This window comes from Delphinapterus leucas, chromosome 1, assembly GCF_059928025.1.
Source record: "Delphinapterus leucas isolate spDelLeu-1000000601 "Yukka" chromosome 1, BTC_Dleu_Yukka2, whole genome shotgun sequence".
Taxonomy (NCBI): Eukaryota; Metazoa; Chordata; class Mammalia; order Artiodactyla; family Monodontidae; genus Delphinapterus; species Delphinapterus leucas.
In genome coordinates, this window is record NC_143129.1 from 117,117,520 (window position 1) to 117,138,517 (window position 20,998).

The following is a 20,998-nucleotide window of genomic DNA, read 5'->3' on the forward strand; positions in this document are numbered from 1 at the left end:
TATTAGAGAGAGAACACATTGGTACAGCTCTTTAGAAAGGTAGTTTGCTGTATCTGTTAAAGTTACAAACGTTCACAACTTTATGACTCAGCAAAACCACTTCCAGCATTCTGTCCTACAGAATAATAATCTGTATAAAATGTATGTGTAAAAGATTTATGCACATGAGCATTCACTGCAGTGGCATTTGTACAAGCAAAACACTTGAAGCAGACTAAATATCTATCAGTAGATTTATGATTAAATAAATTATAGTACATCCATACTATTCAGTTGTGTTAATTTGAGTGCTATTCTGGAATCATAGATCTTAACTTGAGATACAGCACAAGATTATGACTTGTGACATATGCAACATATGTACATTGGTAAAATTAGCCAGATTTTACGAATCATGAGTGAAGAATATAAGCGATAAGCAGCTACCAAGTGCATGGTTTCTGGGAGGCCATGAGTCCATCAGCCGTCAGGCATCTCTTTTCACATATGGGAAGCATTCTGGTTCAGAGTGATGAGTGCCAATTAAGTGTGGTTCACGTTGGCACTGAGGGAGCCTTCCAGATTTGGGTGGCTTTCATCTTTATTCTTCATTAGTTACCCATGCAGTCTTTGTGACCAATCCATTCTCTAGCCAGGTGAAATAAAAATACCAGGTTTATTTACTGTGAGTGTTGTCCCATAGAACTTTCTGCAATGACGGATATGTTCTGTATCTGTGATGTCCAATACGGTGGTCACTAGCTACATGTGGCCATTGAGTGAGATCTTGAAATGTGGCTATTGTGACTAAGGAACTGAACTTTTAATTTTAATTAACTTAAATGTAAATAGCCAAATGTGTCTAGTGACTACTGCATTTAAGAGCGTGGATCTAGACAGACCACGTGTAGCCTTCTAAGTTCTTACATGAGAACCTTCTCAGTTATTTTCCTGCTGAGAAATTCTATCAGAGGGTTTGCAAGAATGTCCATTAAGGTCACCATTGCCTTGGGCATCTCAAAGAGAGAGTGCCTTTTTCCTTTTCATATGCCATCTTATACCAAGATAGTAAATTAAACAAACAAGTTATACAGTAATATGTGTTGTCCTACTTTAAATCGCCACTCTGATTTTTACTGTTTTAAAAATATATATCTAGTGTTAAAAAAATTTCAAAAATTAAGATATTTTATTTCTGGAGGATAGACTTACTGAGCCAGAGGAAGGAAAGTGGTAATATTTGGTGTCATGTTTCCTTTTGTTTTTGTCTATTTCTGTTTTTTTTCAAGTGAACATAATCTTTTTAGAAATGAAAGAATGACAGGGAGACACAGACATTTCTGTGAGGCCTGTCTGTATTCCCCCATAACCAGATATTATCTTTCCCTATTCTAAATCCTCACAGTACTTCATACTCAGTTGTACTTATGATCTGACTTGAGAGGTTTCTGTATTATTTTTTCCACCTTTCTAAAAGCCAGGGGCGAGGAGGGGAGGTGTGTCTTACTTTGTAGTCAGCTGTAGGCTTTCTATAAACATTTGTTCAGTTGATTCAAATCTAGACTCTTTTGTGGATTCTGTCAATAGCAAGTTAGCTTCTTCTTTCTTTACCCTTGTTTCTTTACTAGTGCTATGTATTTATCTGAACATCAACAAATTAAGATAATGCTGTTATGTTTTTTTAACATGTGATATGAGAAGGTCTGATAAAACATTGTATGGGGCGATCAAATGATGTGCATGAATAGTAATAATGTTTATCAATTAGAAGAAACAATCTATTTCATGTTTTAGGGTTGTTATGCTCGATTGTGTTTATAAATTTCGAGTAAAAGTAAATACTTGCTTATAAATTTACTAGCAAGTACTTGTGTCAGTATAGTGACTTCTGCTATACTGATTTACTCTAAGAATATTTGGAGTAAGTTATCTTTGTGTAATCCTTCCCTCCAGTTCTCAGATGTGCATCTGCATCTCTGTGTTCATCATACCCTGTTATGTTAAGGGAATGAGAGCACTGATGAGAGAGGGCATGTTTTTTATTACAACTTAAACACCTTTTTCTTTTTCTTTGAACTCCTTTGTTGCATCTTCCATTTTGGCATTAATCAAAGCTACTATATTTCCTTTGTGCTTGTTATCAGTGATAAGATGTCCCATCTCCAACACAAAGCTACCCAGGCAGTTACAGTCATTCTTCTACAAGGTAATTTAATAGACAGTTCTATTTGGGGCAGAAGAATTCATAGCTTGAATTAAAAAAAAATATTGGAGTATAGTTGATTTACAATGTTGTGTTAGTTTCTGCTGTACAGCAAAGTGAATCAGTTATACATATATACACTCTATTAGATTCTTTTCCCATATAGGTCATTACAGAGTATTGAGTAGAGTTCCCTGGGCTATATAGTACGTCCTGATTAGTTATCTATTTTATATATAGTAGTGTGTATATGTCAATCCCAATCTCCCAATTTATCCCTCCTCTTCCCTCACACCCTGGTAACCATCAGTTTGTTTTCTGCATCTGTGCCTCTATTTCTGTTTTTAGATAAGTTCATTTGTACCTTTTTTTTTTTTGATTCCATATATAAGTGATATCATATGATATTGGGTTGGCCAAAAAGTCTGTTTGTGTTTTTTTCCATTACACTGTACGGAAAAACCCGAACGAACTTTTTGGCCAACCCAATATTTGTCTTTCCCTGTCTGACTTACTTCACTCAGTATGGCAATCTCTAGGTCCATCCATGTTGCTGCAAATGGCATTATTTCATAGCTTGAATTTTGACTCTCAGAGAAGAGTAAGGGCAGATATTAACAAGAATAAGTTTATCTTGCAAAGTTGCCCAGGTTCATGGAGGGTCCGGAAAGGTGGCTGAGGGATGCTAGGTGTAGGTTATGATGAGAAGAGGAAGCCCAGTATTTACACAGTATGCAACTTATCTGTAGCAACTTTTCTTCCAGTTGTTATGATTACTCTGTTTCCTGTTCTTTCATCAACCATTTTGTTCTTTAAAAGACTTTTCTTCCCCCAAAACAGACTCTAATTTCCTGGGTATATAGCGATGGATGAGACTTCCTTATATATTTATAATAATGTATATATTATACATTATTCCCTACCTTGTTTATTTCAGATGAAATCAGAGGTAAAGTGGGATCTGAGAATGACTGACTGACTGGAATATTTTTTTTTTCTTGACAACAAGAGAGCCAATATAATAATTAGCTGCAAAGTGTATTGAAACATTTTTTTAAAGCTTTTATATGTTGATATTAAACTAAAGGGGCAATAATAGGTAGTGGAAAGAGGAACTGGACTTGTAGTCATATGGACTTGGGTTCAGTACTGCCCCTGCCCTTTTTGCGGGGACAGGTAACTTCTCACAACTTCTCTGAGGTTCGTAGCATTAAGTATTGGAGAGTTCTTGTGAGGAAGTAAGCCATCATATGGCAAAGGTGCTCTAGGCTTAGAAGGTATAAAATGCAGGTGACTTTTTTTTCCTTCTAAGGATCTTCATGCCAGGCTGTTTCTCTGATGTATTTTATTACTAATAACTCTTCATGTGTAGAATTATTTTATGTAGAATATGTATAAATGAAGTATAAAAATTTGTCTGTTGGGTTGTAACATGTTGACTCTTCATTTGACTGTCTGTTTGAAACCTGTGCTATTGCTTTATAAAGCTAGAAACTGCATCCAAGACAAAAAAGAAACCTAGAAATGTGGGTCAGCTTTAGAATGTAGCATTAGGTATTATTAAAAGTTACCCATTTAGAAGGCCAAGAACTTAACTAATTTAACATCTAGATGTGGATTAATCAGATCTATCCTTTGGACTATGATGATAGTCAATAATCATTGGATGGCTATGTCAGTTCAGTTCCCTGGGAAGCAGACATAAGACAGAATTAGAAGTGAAAGACATTTATGAGAGAAGACACCCAAGAAGGATAAAGGGGAGAGAAAGTTTGAGCAGGTAGAAGAGCCTTCCACCTGCAATATTGGTCTAACACCAGCGAATGGAAGGCAGGAGGATTGGGGATGAAGATCTTCAGACTTTAGTGAAGTTCTGAGAAAGGCCTGTCAGGCTGATGGGGAGCCCAGAACACAGATTGCCTGTTAGAAGGATCACACTGGGCAGAAATATTCCCTCTCTGGTATCCCAACCGTGCTCAATCCTTGGTTGGGAGCAGCCTGGGGAGAGTATAAGCTTGGCTTGACTGTTGTAACGGATCCTGAATGGGGATGCTGTCAGCTAACTGCACTCTTAGAAGCTGGTTGATGCAAATGGCATGTCTGCATGACTACCACAAAGGTTGTGTGTGATACAATTTAATTTGACAAACATTCATTGGTTGCCAATTTTGTACAAGAGCTACACTAGGCACTATTGGGGATTTTGAGAGTTGTTTATTCATTCATTTATTTATTTGCTCATTAAAACATGCACTCAACAATATTGATTGAGAGACGACCATGTCCCAAGCAGAATTCTAGATGTGGAATGCACAAGACTCTCATTTAAATCTCTTAATTCCATTTAGAAACCATTGTTGAAATATGTATCTCACTTTTTCTGCTCTAGTATTGGAAGCTTTTGCTAGTTTCTCATTTGAATATGGCAAAACTCTTAAGATTAGAATGCCACACACACAAACTCTTCCACATGTCTTATTTCAAATTTTTCTTAATGGGAGTAAAATTTAAAGGTCAATGATGTAGGACTAAACTACTGAAAGGAATCCTCACCAGGTGAAAATGGAATCAGCTGATCTTACTTAATGTCATGTTGTGGTAACTCCACACTAGCATAATTCAGCTTTCTGCTAAGAATGCAGTTGCTTTATATAGTTTGTAAGGAATATACTTGAAGTATGAAAATATCACAGCAATGGTGGGCTGTGAAGAATGCCAAATTTTCTGAAAAGCTTATTCTCTGATATCTAGGCATAAACTAAGATTGGAGAAGGAAGAGAAATAAGTAGTGATAATAAGGTTGTACAATATTTGCATTTATTTTGGGGTTCTAAGAAACCCTTGTTTATCAAGTATTTCTTCTCTAAATAGCAATTTTTTAAATACCTACTGTAGCTGCTTCTGCATGAATTTTGCTGTTATTATTTTCCATCTCTTTTTCATTTGGGCTGACATAGATGCTGTACAGGGCTGTTCATTTTCCATCAGCAAAGATGCCTTTACTCTATGTCATGGCTGCTGCATGCATCATTAGTACAGCATGTAGTGATTTTAATGTTATTTCTAAACCTCCCTCACCTCATGCCATTATTTTAATTTAGGACCAACTGTTCAGCCATATGGAGCAGTTTGTCATTCAGCATCTGTATGTTCTTGCAAAATATGAATTTGTCTGTGGGCTTTATGCCTTCAAATGTGCTATATTTCATATGGAAAAGATAAATCTTTTCATTTTATTAGTGCTTTCATTGACTGAGTATCCCATTTATGTTTTCCCTTGGAGAGCTTGATGTTGGATCGGGATGCTTTTAAAAGTCACAATGTCAGGAAATGGATCCATTACCTAACATATTCTATAAGTTAGCCTCACATGAGTCCACAGGTAAACACAAAGGGCACCTTGCTGACTATTTGTTTTTGTGTTTCACAAGTTATTCATCTCCCATCCATTTACTTCTAACTGAAAAACACCCAGAAATCCAAATAGCATTGCGGATGGAACTGACACTAATTTTCCTCATCCCAGTCTGATTTCTTGCCTGTTTTCTGCCTTCCTAAAATTACTCAGCCAGTGTTTTGCTAGAGGTACAGGCATTGTCTCCCCATCTGTGTGGCCTTTTAAGCAAACTGGTTCCTGATGGACTGCATGGCCTTATTGGAGGGGGTGCCTGGGCAACCTTGTTTGTACACAGTGACTCCACCCATTTTCCCAAGTATTACTTGACTAGAGGTGAATCTGAATCTAAGAAGAGACAACCTCTTCTAGGATTTTGCTGTTGGCACCAGGACAGATCAAATTAATTATGAGGCATTGTCAGGTAGTGGTTAAGGTCATGGGTCTGGCTACATAGCTATCCATTACCTAACTGTGCAATCCTGGGTAAGTTACTTATCTGCTCTATGCCTGGGTTTTCTCATCCATAAAATGAGATCCAAAATGTTTTCAGAACCAAACATTTTTCATAACCATTAGGCAGCAAAACCTAACCTGCCGGAACTCCTTTGGAGACAATGACCCTACAGGAAGTTATTTGTTATTTTTGTCTGTCTCTTGGTTTGAATATTCACATGTTTTCCTGTGGAAATAGTAATGTGTATGATTATGAAATCTAGCCTCAAGATTTTTGGAAAGGGATTGTAGACCAGTGTTATCTATCTCAATGCTTTTATTTTGAGGATTAAATGAATTGCTGTATGTAAAAGGGATTAGAACAGTGTTTGGTCCATTGTAAGCCTTCAGTAAGTGTTAGCTCTGATTTTTACCTTGTTTGCATAGGTTTCACTTTCTTGCAAGAAGCAATTTCACTAAGACAAACACCTACTAAGTGCTAGACCTCTTTTGAGCCTTGGGGACATGGCAGGGTATACTGGTATAATTCCTCTTTTTATGTAGCTAACAGCCTCCATTAACTAAACAGGAAATTAAAATAAAGTGAGATAATTATTAATAGGGGAAGAGTTGGGCATTCAGGGATCATACAATAGTTTAGTGGCAGGTAAAGGTCTCCCTGGAGAAGTGATGTTTGAGGTAAAACATAGAAGTTCACCAGGTGAACAGATGGGGCAAGACTGTTCCAGGCAGAGGAGAGAGGCTATATGAAGACTCAGAGGAGAGATGAAGGGTTTGGGCTCTTGCTTCCTTGGTTTATATGCCCTCGTATCCTCCAAATTACAGGTCTAACCCACTCCTTTCTCCAGGACCAGAGCTTGAAATTGAAAGATGAAGGGAAGCAAAGGAGAATGTATCTTCCCAGAAGGTGCTCTGGCAAAGAACGAGCAAGTTTCTGGGTTGCCCAGGCCATGCTGGTCTCACAATGTGGGAGATCACTCCTCAGGCAGAGTTGTTCGCTGGGTTGCAAGAGGTCTGAAGATTTATCCGTCTTCATGTTGGAGGAAACATGAGGAGTGGCACAGCTGCATTCCCTATCCCTAACTCCTGGGCCGTTTTCCGAAGTTGCTGCTTTTAGCCATGTGTAGGCTAGTATATTAGACCATCATGCTTTAAAATTCCGTCGAAATTAAGAACAAAGCATATACAGGGTAGTGGCCAAGAGAGCCTCCTCTAAGTGATGTATGGAGAGCAGTGCTTGGCGCGGAGCAGGCAGCCAGTTCATGTGAGCTGCCCTCCTCTTTGGTTCTGTCGCATCCTATGGTTTTCACTGTGTGCATATTCAGAAGGAAATAACGAATAACTCGTCATCTCAAATGCTGTGTCACTTTAAAGCTGAATAATTATTTAATAATAGAATATGAAATGAAGGTAATGTTAAAATTTCCAGTACTGTTAACATTTTAATTGCATTTATTATGTAGAACTCATATTTATTCTTGAAACCAATTTATGGGTTATCTTTGCTGCTTTTTAAATTCTTCCTGCGTTATGACTTTTGGCCTGTTATTACTCACTAATACATAGAAAGGAGGAAGGGAAGTTGAGAAGGGAATTGATTAAAATTTGCCATTTACTGCTAGTGTTGATTCTCATATCACATCAATTATGAGTCCTGTTTTCTACATTAAAAACATAAAAGGTTAAACTATTAGCTTAACTGAAAATCATAAAAAGATAAAAGGTATGGATTAATGTCTGATGTCCAAATTATATCAGTATTATTGTGAACAACTCATATCAAAAATTTTCAAATCCCTTTTCATAATTAAGCTTTCATTATCTAATAACAAGCTTTTCCAGGACATTATTTTTCACAAGCTACTTTATTACAGATTGCATTATCTCTCCTCACTCTCCTCCCCTTCAGCCCACACACTCCTGACGCCTGTAGGGTTTACATACTGTTCCCACTTCACAGTGAAAGAAGCTGGAGCAGGAAAGGAAGGAGTCATGCTGCTTACACAATTCACTGTGAGAAGCTGTAGTTGATATTCTTCTATAAATAAAATGTTATTTTGAAATTTTTTCCCTAAATTGATTTTTTTGCTTTATTTATTTATTTTTCATCTTTATTGGAGTATAATTGCTTTACAATGGTGTATTAGTTTCTGCTTTATAACAAAGTGAATCAGTTATACATATACATATGTTCCCATATCTCTTCCCTCTTGCGTCTCCCTCCCTCCCACCCTCCCTATCCCACCCCTCCAGGCGGTCACAAAGCACCGAGCTGATCTCCCTGTGCTATGCGGCTACTTCCCACTAGCTAGCTATTTTACGTTTGGTAGTGTATATATGTCCATGCCACTCTCTCACTTTGTCACAGCTTACCCTTCCCCCTCCCCATATCCTCAAGTCAATTCTCTAGTAGGTCTGTGTCTTTATTCCTGTCTTACCACTAGGTTCTTCATGACATTTTTTTTTCTTAAATTCCATATGTATGTGTTAGCATACGGTATTTGTCTTTCTCTTTCTGACTTACTTCACTCTGTACGACAGACTCCAGGTCTATCCACCTCATTACAAATAGCTCAATTTCGTTTCTTTTTATGGCTGAGTAATATTCCATTGTATATATGTGCCACATCTTCTTTATCCATTCATCCGATGATGGACACTTAGGTTGTTTCCATCTCTGGACTATTGTAAATAGAGATGCAATGAACATTTTGGTACAAGACTATTTTTGAATTATGGTTTTCTCAGGATATATGCCCATTAATGGGATTGCTGGGTCATATGGTAGTTCTATTTGTAGTTTTTTAAGGAACCTCCATACTGTTTTCCATAGTGGCTGTACCAATTCACATTCCCACCAGCAGTGCAAGAGTGTTCCCTTTTCTCCACACCCTCTCCAGCATTTATTGTTTGTAGATTTTTTGATGATGGCCATTCTGACTGATGTGAGATGATATCTCATTGTAGTTTTGATTTGCATTTCTCTAATGATTAATGATGTTGAAACACATGAAAGTAGCTTTGATTTGCATTTCTCTAATGATTAATGATGTTGAAACACATGAAAGAATGTGTTTATTGGCAGTCTGTATATCTTCTTTGGAGAAATGTCTATTTAGGTCTTCTGCCCATTTTTGGATTGGGTTGTTTGTTTTTTTTTGTTATTGAGCTGCATGAGCTGCTTATAAATTTTGAAGATTAATCCTTTGTCAGTTGCTTCATTTGCAAATATTTTCTCCCATTCTGAGCGTTGTCTTTTGGTCTTGTTTATGGTTTCCTTTGCTGTGCAAAAGCTTTGAAGTTTCATTAGGTCCCATTTGTTTGTTTTTGTTTTTATTTCCATTCCTCTAGGAGGTGGGTCAAAAAGGATCTTGCTGTGATTTATGTCATAGAGTGTTCTGCTTATGTTTTCCTCTAACAGTTTGATAGTTTCTGGCATTACACTTAGGTCTTTAATCCATTTTGAGCTTATTTTTGTGTGTGGTGTTAGGGAGTGATCTAATCTCATACTTTTACACGTACCTGTCCAGTTTTCCCAGCACCACTTATTGAAGAGGCTGTCCTTTCTCCACTGTACATTCCTGCCTCCTTTATCAAAGATAAGGTGACCATATGTGCGTGGGTTTATCTCTTGCCTTTCTATCCTGTTCCATTGATCTATCTTTCTGTTTTTGTGCCAGTACCATACTGTCTTGATTACTGTAGCTTTGTAGTATAGTCTGAAGTCAGGGAGCCTGATTCCTCCAGCTCTGTTTTTCGTTCTCAAGATTGCTTTGGCTATTCAGGGTCTTTTGTGTTTCCATACAAATTGTGAAATTTTTTGTTCTAGTTCTGTGAAAAGTGCCAGTGGTAGTTTGATAGGGATTGCATTCAACCTGTAGATTGCTTTGGGTAGTAGAGTCATTTTCACAATGTTGATTCTTCCAATCCAAGAACATGGTATATCTCTCCATCTATTTGTATCATCTTTGATATCTTTCATCAGTGTCTTATAATTTTCTGCATACAGGTCTTTTGTCTCCTTAGGTAGGTTTATTCCTAGATATTTTATTCTTTTTGTTGCAATGGTAAATGGGAGTGTTTTCTTGATTTCACTTTCAGATTTTTCATCACTAGTGTATAGGAATGCCAGAGATTTCTGTGCATTAATTTTGTATCCTGCTACTTTACCAAATTCATTGATTAGCTCTAGTAGTTTTCTGGTAGCATCTTTAGGATTCTCTATGTATAGTATCATGTCATCTGCAAACAGTGACAGTTTTACTTCTTCTTTTCCAATTTGTATTCCTTTTATTTCCTTTTCTTCTCTGATTGCTGTGGCTAAAACTTCCAAAACTATGTTGAATAATAAGAGTGGTGAGAGTGAGCAACCTTGTCTTGTTCCTGACCTTAGTGGAAATGGTTTCAGTTTTTCACCATTGAGGACGATGTTGGCTATGGGTTTGTCATATATGGCCTTTATTATGTTGAGGAAAGTTCCCTCTATGTCTACTTTCTGCAGGGTTTTTATCATAAATGGGTGTTGAATTTTGTCGAAAGCTTTCTCTGCATCTATTGAGATGATCATATGGTTTTTCTCCTTCAGTTTGTTAATATGGTGTATCACGTTGATTGATTTGTGTATATTGAAGAATCCTTGCATTCCTGGAATAAACCCCACTTGATCATGGTGTATGATCCTTTTAATGTGCTGTTGGATTCTGTTTGCTAGTATTTTGTTGAGGATTTTTGCATCTATGTTCATCAGTGATAGTGGCCTGTAGTTTTCTTTCTTTGTGACATCCTTTTCTGGTTTTGGTATCAAGGTGATGGTGGCCTCGTAGAATGAGTTTTTAAACAGATGTTTATTCTAAATTTGCCTTTTTCAGAGAAAACTAATATCACTTCTTTAAATATGGCTGTTTTAAAGAGAAACAAATTAAATTCTTCTTTTATATGCTCCCAATTTTCTATACGTTTGTACCTATGGAGAAAAACCGTATCTTCATTCAGTCTGTATGTTTGAAAGTCTTTCTCTTTTCATCTCTCACTCTCATCTTTACAAGGAGTCCCTTTAATTAGATAAAATAAGAAGTGAAAAATCTACTTTGGTGAACTGAAATTAGGATAACTGTATTTGTTCATATTTACTTTTTTAAAAAAGTGTTTCCTTGCAAATACCTGAATTGCAGAAGTATTAAATACATTGAATTAGTCAAAGTAGCTTTTTGGGATTTATAAATTTTTCAGAACCTCTAGGATTTTAGTTTCCCAGAATTAGATTAATCCTAGGCCTATTTCATGATACTTCCTCATTATTGGTCCATATGTGGTCTGCTTTTATTTAGTTAGTGTTTTTAAGTTATTGTACCATTTGTGAACCCAACACCCAAATCAAGTATCTTGGCAATAATCTATTTTCTTATCAAATGACTACCTTCCATCCCCCTGGCCCTTTATGTCTCAGGTAGCCATTTTCTTAAATTCAGTATTCCCCAGTCCCTTGCTTTCTTTCTTTATATATTCTTATTATATCTATGTGTATTCCTCGTAAGTATTTTTAAAATTTAATTGTCTTTACTTCTATTAAAAGAGTTTCATGCTGTATGTAATGACTGGTATGTATTTTTTAAAAACTTAACCATTGATAATTAAGATGCTCCGGGTTGTTGTGTGCCCTTTAATTTCATTCATTTTGACTGCTGTATAAAAGTCCAAGGGAATGAGTATATGACTTTTATTCACTCTCCCATTGATGGAGAGTTAGAATTTTTCAAGTTGTCTGTAATTGTGAACAGCTGTTTGAACATTCTTGTACATGGCTTTTGTTTTTAACCTGTGAGAGAGTTTCTCTTAGGAATGAACTTGCTGGGTCTTGGGGTATATGCATTTTCAACTTTGGGAGATAATGCCCAGCTATTTTCCAATTTGTACTCCTGCCAACAAGTCTAAGAGATGCTGTAGATCCATATTTCTCCAGCACTTGGTGTTGTCAGACTTTTAATTTTTGTCAATTAAGTGGATAGAAAATGATGTCTTATATAAGTCTTAATTTTTATTCTTTATGTTTATCAGACATATTTATTTCCTCTTTTGTGAAATTCCTGTTCATGTATTTTTGTCCATTTTTTTCTGTTAATTTGTTGGTGTGTATTTAACAATTGGTTAGGCATTCATTATATATTCCTGATACTAATCTTTTGTTAGATGTATATGTTTTGAATGTATTTTCCCAGTTTGTGACTTGATCTTTATTTCTTTTAAGCTATCTTTTGATGGCCAGAAGTTCTTAATTTTAATATAAGGGAAACCTATTAATCTTTTATGTTCTATACTTTTTTGCTACTTAAGTAACCTTTTTCTAAACCAGGGTCTAAAAGATATTCACTAATACTTTTCACTAAGATATTTAATGGCTTATTTTTCAAACTTAAAACCTTAATCACTCTAGAGTTGATTTTTGTGAATTGAGGGAATGATTCAACTTTATCTATTTTTCCATGAAGATTACTATTTAAAAATTCTCCATTTATCGATTTAATTTAAATTTCACTTAACTTTAATTTTTAAATTTAATCTCTTCTTACTCCAATGAGTCAGACTTGCCACCTATGTCATATACCAGAGTTTCATAAATACTGGATCTATTTCTGGACTTTTCATTCTGTGCTGTCGTTTAGTGAGTGAGTGAGTGTGTGTGTGTGTGTATTCATTTTTGAATTATGTATATTCATCTTTGAATTTTAAGCACACACGTATACACCTAGATTTTGAAATATTTTGGGTTTTCCACTAGGTTTTGGACATAGTAAAAACAAGTGTCCGTACAGTTCTTCCACGCATCTGGAAGGTACCTGATGTCGAGGAAGTAAATTTATATCGGATTTTCAACCGAGTTTTTAATCGCTTACTCTGGAGTCATGGCCAAGGACTGTGGAACTGTTTCTGTGATTCAGGGTAAGTTTTAAGTTATCTTTTATTATTGTCATTTTTAATAATTTACTATTTAGTTATAAAGTTAGCCCAATAAAATGGCTGAATTTCTTTAATCTCTTAAAATGTGGATTTGTAACTGCATGTAAGTTTCGGTACTCAACTATAATTTATAGCATTTAAGCTGATATAGATGAGATGATGGATATGAACACAACACCACCCAACAAAGTTGAATTCAGTGGAGAGAAAGTAGTCTTAATTAATGAAAAATCTCAGTTAGAAATCTGTATCCCTACAGCTCTTCTGCTGTTGCCTTTATGTAGCAGACTTCCAAAATCATGGCTACACTCCTGCTCCTCTGCAGACTTTCAGTCCTGTCAAAGCTGTTGTGACTCACTGTCATTTTGTCTTCAAGATATCTAAAACCAAACGTTCCATACCTCCCTTTTATTCAGAAATGGCTTCCCTTCTGGACTTCCCAAAACCCCATTGTTATTCTCCTAATCACATGGGTTTGATATCTCAGGGGCATCCACATCCTTGTTCTCCTTCATTTTCTTTATTCAGTCATGTGCTAAATCTTGTTAGTTTTTCTGTCACATCCCCACTGTGGCTACTCTAGATTGTTTTTCATTATTCTTAACAATTATCAATTATTTAATTGTAGGTTGTTTTTCACTGTTCTTCACAATTATCGAGTATTTACTTGATAATTTAAATACTTTTGGAGATACAAAGCTGAATCTGACATAGATCCTGCCCTGAAGAAACTTAAAAATGATAATAGCTAACACTATACCACTTATACTATGTGCCAGGCATTGTTCTAAGCACTGTACATGTATTAAGTAATTTAATCCACATAACATCACTTTGAAGCAGGTTTTATGATAATTTCCATTTTATAGATAAGGAAACCAAGGCACAGATAGGTGCTAAGGACCTAGTGCAACTGGGATTTGAACTTAAGCAGCCTGGTCCCAGATTTCATGGTCTTAACCAATAAAACTCTGCTGTCTCTAATAGACAAAATAAGATACATGCAAAAGTCATGATTATGAAGGAGATGACACATACGTTATTGTAAGATTTCAGAGAAGAGGAGCCTTTTTGGTAGAAAGGCTAAATGAAATTAATAGATTCCCAGGCATTTTTGCCTCCAGTTTTTTGTTTCCCTTATCCATCCTACTGTCAGAGTCATTTCCTAAAATCTGTAATGATTTCCCTCATTTATCATTAAAGTCTAGACTTTTTATCTAGAGATATAAGACTCTCTAATATGCTGATTCTTTCTTATTTCTCCAGTCTTCTCTCTCATTACTCCCCTAATTAAACTTTGCTCCCCAAAAACAAATTCATTATTTTTCAAATATCTTAAAAATTTGTCCTTTTCTGCCTCCGAACTGTTAGTGTCAATGAGTAGCTGATTGGGCTGCCTTCTACAACCCCATTTCTCCAATCCCCTCTGCATTATTTAAATCCTATGTAAAGACCCAGACCATGCCCTTTTTTTGGTAAAACCTTAACAGACTATTCTAGCCTGACATGATCTCTGAATGTCTTCCATTTAAATATTCTAGTCATCTAGTACTGAATCATTTATACCATTTGCAGACTTATTCTCACCACCATAATTTTCCTCAGCTACCATTCACCAACAGGGAGAATTCACAAGGTGCTCTGGGTTGTGATGAAATCTGAGAATAATCTCGGCCATAAATTATTTCTACAGAGACTTAAGTGAAACATTTGAACTGTACTCCATGGCCCTTAGTTGATGGCTGTCTGTAGAAGCTCTCTTAATCTAAAGTCATAATTAGAATTTTTTTCTGTTTTTTGATCCGTTGGTTGGAATGTTGAACATGGATTTCAGCTACTCTTCACAAATGGAAGGCACTGAGGTAGTCTGCTACTGAAATTGGTGCTGATGACACTATTTTGGTAATTTACTCTGACTCCATTCAGAATCCTTTTCTCTTGTACCTAGCACACTACTCCCCCCCAGATGTCTCTGGTGGTATCTATTACTACTAGTAATCATAAAGAATGTAAATAACATTTATTGAAAGGTTACTAAGTGCCTGATACTGTTTTTCATAGTAAACATTTTTATAATTACCACTACAATATTTTGAGTAAACTATTATTATTATTTTCATTGTATAGATAAGGAAATGGAAGCATAAAGTATATAACTTGCCCAAGTTCTCATAGTGAGCCTGGATTTAAACCCAGGTTGTCTGAGTCAAGAGCCCAAGCTCTTAACTCTATGCTTTATTCAGTCCTCTCAAAGCAGCATTGCTCATGGTTGCCAAGCTTGCTATACTGCAAGCCCATAGCATTAGCCCAATCCCCAGCCCACTGCACTGGAGCGGCTGGAGAAGGAGTAGCTTTGAGTCCTATTTGACCTCCACTCTCCATCCATTTCTTTAAAAACTTGGAGGCTTGTAGAGATGAGTTTTACATCCGATTTTTTTTTTTTTTGTACCTTTACAAATGGCATTCCTAGGCTTCTTCAACTTAGTGAAGTCACATAGTTTTGTGTGTGTTTGATTGTCACTTTGGACCCAGACTAGTTCTGCTTATTCTTTGAATCGTATCTAGTCAATGTATACTCCTTTAACCTTTGATCTAACGGCCTAGCGGTCTAGGTAAAAATCTACTCTTAGCTCATTTCTAAAGGAATGATTTTAATAAAAGGTGTAGCTGTCTTTCACAGTTAGGTGTAAAACTCTTAGAAAAAACATTCCAAATAACTCTGGGCCACCTTGATTCCTGCCTCTGCCTGTCAACATCTCAATAATAAAACAAAATGAATAAACCATTCCCTGTCCACGTCCAGAGACTTCAAAGAATATTGTAGATGTTTGTCATAGGTTTTCCTAGCATTGGCCCAGGGGTTTGGCTGATGCATCAAAGAGAAAACACCCTCATCCCCCTCTCTTGCTCTTCCAGGCTGCTGAAGCCCATGCTCAGTGACCATTTTTTATCACATGCAGCCTCCTGGGAGTGCTATTCAGAATGATGCTCCACGTTCTGAATGTGTCCTCTCCAGGGGAACAGCTTTTGGAATTTTCATGCATAAAATTATCCACCATGTTTTACTGAGCTAGGGGAAGCCTAGGTGCTATGGGACTCAAACTCAGGCCACAGAGCTCAGGAAGGGTGGCCAAGGGAAGCAATATTTCAGCTTAGACTTTCAAGATGAGGAAGAAGAGGAATTTGCCAGGTAAAGCAAAGAGGAGGAGGCAGGGGGACTATGGGAGAAGGAATGTATTATTTGGAAAAGCCCTCTTTCCACTCAAACTCCTGATATGTAAACCCCAAAGAAAAGAATCTAGTTTAGACCCTTTAGCCAAAGACATTTTCCTATGGAAGTTTGTCATAGAAAAGCTTTTCTTTTACAATCTCAGGGAAAGAAGAAATTGTAAGGAATATTCTAAGGCAGCAGTCTGCTTCTAGGCTGAATTATATGCCTACCTGAAAATGTATGCGTATCATATAGACTACTTAAAATGATGTGACTCTTACTGTTCTCATATCACTTTCAACTGGATGTTGCGTTGTTCATACTTTTCAGCTCATTAATCTTTCTGTTGCTGATTGTCCGGTTGGTGTAGTCCAGATTTTTTTTTTTTTCTTACTTTCCTTTCTTCTTTGGGCTACTCAGTCATTCATTTGGGCTTCTACCAGAGGAGAAAGAAATGAATGTTTCACTTTTTAGATAGCTGCTTTATTAAATATTTTGATGAAAAAGCTGGTAAAAATTATTGGATTACTGGATAATATGAGGCTTTTCAAGTCTCTGGATTTCATTAATCATTCCCCTTTGTTACCGGGAGGTTATTCAGTATTCTGTATCTTATTGTTATATTATTAAAAATGTCATTTGAAGTCATTTCTTTTCATATTTCTCTGAGGATTAGGGAGTTCTGGAGAGAACTTTTTAACCATTTAATTTTTCTTTTTGAATTCATAGATTTTGGCCCTCCCATTTCCTTGGAATTTAGATTTAGAAAGCAGGCAGATAAGACCCTGGGTTCTTTGATAAAGGCACTGGTATTTTAAATTATTTCTCCATCCTTTCACCTTCTTAAAATTTTTTGTGTTAGTATTGAAAATTGAGACGCTGTCGTGTTCTAGAGGCATTTCATATTACTCAGCTGTGCCAGGTAGTGGGTAGGAGGGAGGGGACACGGTTCAAAAACATTCAGGTTGAAGAATAGGTTTCTTTTGTGCAGAGGGGGTGCCATTAGCCTAGTACCAAACAAAGCAAGTCCTGGTCATTTTCTTTTTTCTTTATGAGTGATTCTGGAGTGTTGACACATAAATATGGATTAATAGAGTAGAATGTGGTCTTTGGTCAGTGGTGGTGAACATACACACCAAAATTAGGTAGAGAACCTTGATTCGTATGTTTATTTTGAATATTTAAGGAACAATGAGAGAATGAGAAGCCAAAGCTGCTTATATTATAACTCACATATTACTCAGAGTGTTACATCAAATTAAGGTGCTATTTGAAGAAGGTCCTTTGCCTTTCCTCCATTTTATGTGTTCTTTTCTTACGTCTGTACTCCAAGTCAGCAAAAGAAAAATTACCGTGATGTGAGGGACCTGATAGTGAATCTAATCAGATGTCTCCAAAGTATCAAAATATAAATATATTCAAGTTCAGGGGGGAGGGTGGTGATGGAGGTAGGCTTTTACAGAAATACCCAGAATCCCAGGGGAGAGAAAGTAAAAGTGCTCAGCTGAGAGTCAGACAGTCAGAATGTTTTCTTTGTGTATTTACGTTTGTATGAAATTTTGATTTCTCTGGGCCCAGTCATGTAAGCCTTGCTAGATCAAGACTTATCAGTTATAAACATATTCCCTTATTAATTGGTGTTCTCCTGTTTTTCTTGATTACATCAAGTAAATTGGAGATATATCTATATACACACAAATATGCATATCATATCTAGTTTTTCTTATATTTAGTAATAATTTAAATTTTTAGAGTTAATTTAGCTAACATATTACTATTTCTTGAATGAAAGTAACTTTTAATCCTTTTTAAATAATAAAAACAGTATTACATTTAGCCCCGAACATCTTAGAAAATGGAAGAAAATTTATTCCTTTCAATCTACTTATTTGAATCTTATTCCCTTTAAGAAAATCTGTCATTCACTGATGACATGCTCTTTTATCCTGAAAAAATAAACAGTAGCCTTTCTACTAAAAAATACCTTTCTGAGTTTCTAAAGCATTTTTTAAAAATTCCAAAGATATCAAATATCCACAGAAGATTGAAAATGGAATCTTTGAATTTCCCACTGGGAAGTACATTTCTTCAGAAAAATATTTTCCTTAATATTTTTTTCTTTCTGAAAATCTAGTCTTTTCTCTCTCTGCGGGTTAAGAGAATTGGTTTATGTAAAATGAGACTTGAACCATTACCAAGTCTTAAAGCAAACCTTCCCCTTGAGGCTTGAAAGGAGTTTCAGTTACACTAAGGAAATAAGTCAGTCTGTCTCTCTCTCTCTCTCTCTGTCTCTCTCTCCCTTTCTCGATGGTGGTAGGGTGATAAGATGTTTCCTGATTTGGGCCATGACAATCAGCTTAGGAATTGTGAATACATATATATGTGTACACACACACACGCACGCATGCATGCATGCACACATTTAAATTTACCAAGACAGTATGTACTGCTGCCTGCTGTGCACTAAGCTGAGTGCACTGAAGGAGGGAAGACACTACCTTTGGAACTGCAGTAGGGCAGGACTTGTGGAGATTACATTACATCTACAGTATAGAACCTGTGCTCTAGGAATATCATGGACATAATTACATATGAAAGTGTTTTGAAAGGGGTGGTCATAAGCAAATGATTAACCAAAATTCTCAGAGAGAATCTGAGAGATAACAATTAAGAGATCACAAATTAAGTTGCAGCAACTTTTTAATTTGTGGGATCATTATTAATATAAAAATAAATGTAGCTTCCTAGAAAATGTAAATTCTTAGAATACCTAACTTGTGAGAAATTAGCTCAGTATTTTACAGTTACTTTAATGTAGAGTAACTCAATTTTTAGGAGGTGTTGGGAAACCATCCTGTTACTTAGAGCTAGCAGCAGTGAAGTCTTTAAAGATATGAATTCTATGTTGTGTTTTTTTAATGTAAAGATTAATTTCCAAATTTGTATATTTACTTTATACCTCTCAACCATCTGTAGTCACTTCAAATGTGTGAGGCCATTTCTACGTTTTTTTAATGGGTTTGTTGCTAGGTAAGTGATATAGTTGGTTGCCATTTTTAACAGCCACATGAGGTCATGCCTGTTTCCATGCCAACAGATCCTCTTGGGAGAGTATTTTCAGTAAAAGCCCGGAGGTGGTGACTCCTTTGCAGCTCCAATGTTGCCAGCGCCTGGTCGAGCTTTGTAAACAGTGCCTGCTAGTGGTTTACAAATATGCAACTGATTCAAGAGGATCACTCTCAGGCATTGGTACCAATTGGGGTAATTCCAGGTACTGGTTTACATTTCCTAGACCCTGTGAGTTTTATATAAAGTAATGCCACAATGCAGTTTGAAATTGAAAGTCTCTTTTTGTCTATATGGTTAGAGAAAAAGCTAAAGACTAAAAATTCATACATGCTATTATCTATAAGATTCTTTTAATTTGAACAATCTTTACCTTTAAAGGACTGAACAAGGACAGCAATTACAAACCCGGAGGTGACAGAAATAACCTACATGGAGATGGTATTATTTAACTTATATACTTTTGCTTTCAAAAGCCAAGTAAGAGCATACAAAAGGGTAATAAATTTAATTTTTCCCCCAATAGGGATATTTCAACATTTGTCCTTTATCCTAATATAGTTGAGAAGATGCCTTTAGTTTAATTTTTATTGTTCAGTATGCCTCTACTATTCCCTTCATCACCAAAAAGATCTATGGGAGGTGGATTTTAAGTTCCATTTAAAAACTGGATTTTTATAAATATTGTCCAGTTAAAATAGGTAGTTTTCCAAAAGTATGAAAATATTGTTTTTAAGCTGCAAAGATACACAAATAAACAGGAAGTACATTTTAGCACTTCTCAGGACAGTCGTAGTTCCATTTAGAATTAAAGACAAATATGTGACTTTTAGTATGTGTAAGTTGTAGTACTCTCAGAGACAATTTTCAGTCTCAGCATCTCTGTATTTCTATCTTTCATGTACTGAGCTTCCATATAAGCTCATTTACGTGGCTAAAAACATTTTTTAAAAACCACTGAGTTAGGGCTTCTGCCTTTGGTAATAGAGCAAGCACTGGGTATTTGGACAAATCCTCCCTCTGATGACAACAAGAAAAGCTGGACAAAATACCAAAACAGTTGCTTGAAGACATCAGAGAGTTAAAACCAGGTACTTGTTAGTGAGTACTAGTTAGTACTGAATAATGCTTTTGACAGACTCATGGGCCTAAGGGAAAAAAGTAGGAGTTCAGGGCCTGTCAAAGATTGGGGCCTTGATAAACACCATAGATTCCTTCAAGTGACAATGTCCCAGATGTTTTGCAAAGCAAAAGTTGACAGAATTACAGGGAAAAATAGACAAATCTACAACCATTGAGGGAGATTTTAATATATACTTCTCAAAAAATTAGAGACAAAGAACATTTTAACAATATGATTAACAAATTTAACTGTCATATAATAGTGAATTCAGTGACCTCAGAATACAATACACCAAGCATATCTGAATCTGTTATAAAAATCAACTATATAGTGGAATAATAAAACATAGTTCGAAAAATTGAAATCACACAGAGTATTATTTCTCATCACGTGCTATTAAAAATAACAAAATATCCAGAAAATCCATACTTTGGAAAGATAAAAAATATACTTTAAATAACCCATGAATCAAAGAAGAAATCATAATGAATGTAAGAAAATATTTTTAACTGAGTGATAACAAAAATATTACAAATAAAAACACAGTATGTACATAAATCATTATTATAGGAATACTTATAGGCTTAAATGAACATATTAGGGAGGGGTAAG

General features: G+C 35.9%; 1 protein-coding gene across 6 annotated transcripts in view; it reads left to right on the forward strand.

Moving 5' to 3' along the window:
- TTLL7 (tubulin tyrosine ligase like 7) overlaps window positions 1–20,998 on the forward strand; it is a 154,266-nt gene that overhangs the window by 124,195 nt on the left and 9,073 nt on the right. For 4 of the 6 annotated variants that reach the window (XR_002645650.3, XM_022580987.3, XM_022580986.3 and 1 more), the window contains exons 19-20: window positions 12,808–12,968; window positions 19,295–19,468. Coding sequence is in view for 5 of the 6 variants with exons in the window: in XM_022580987.3 (XP_022436695.1) it covers window positions 12,808–12,968; window positions 19,295–19,468 (335 nt within the window). In the remaining variant the exon portion in view is untranslated. Of the gene's footprint in view, window positions 1–12,807; window positions 12,969–19,294; window positions 19,469–19,644; window positions 19,705–20,998 lie in introns of all 6 variants that reach the window. The other 2 variants (XM_022580988.3, XM_022580989.3) reach the window with 2 other exon arrangements.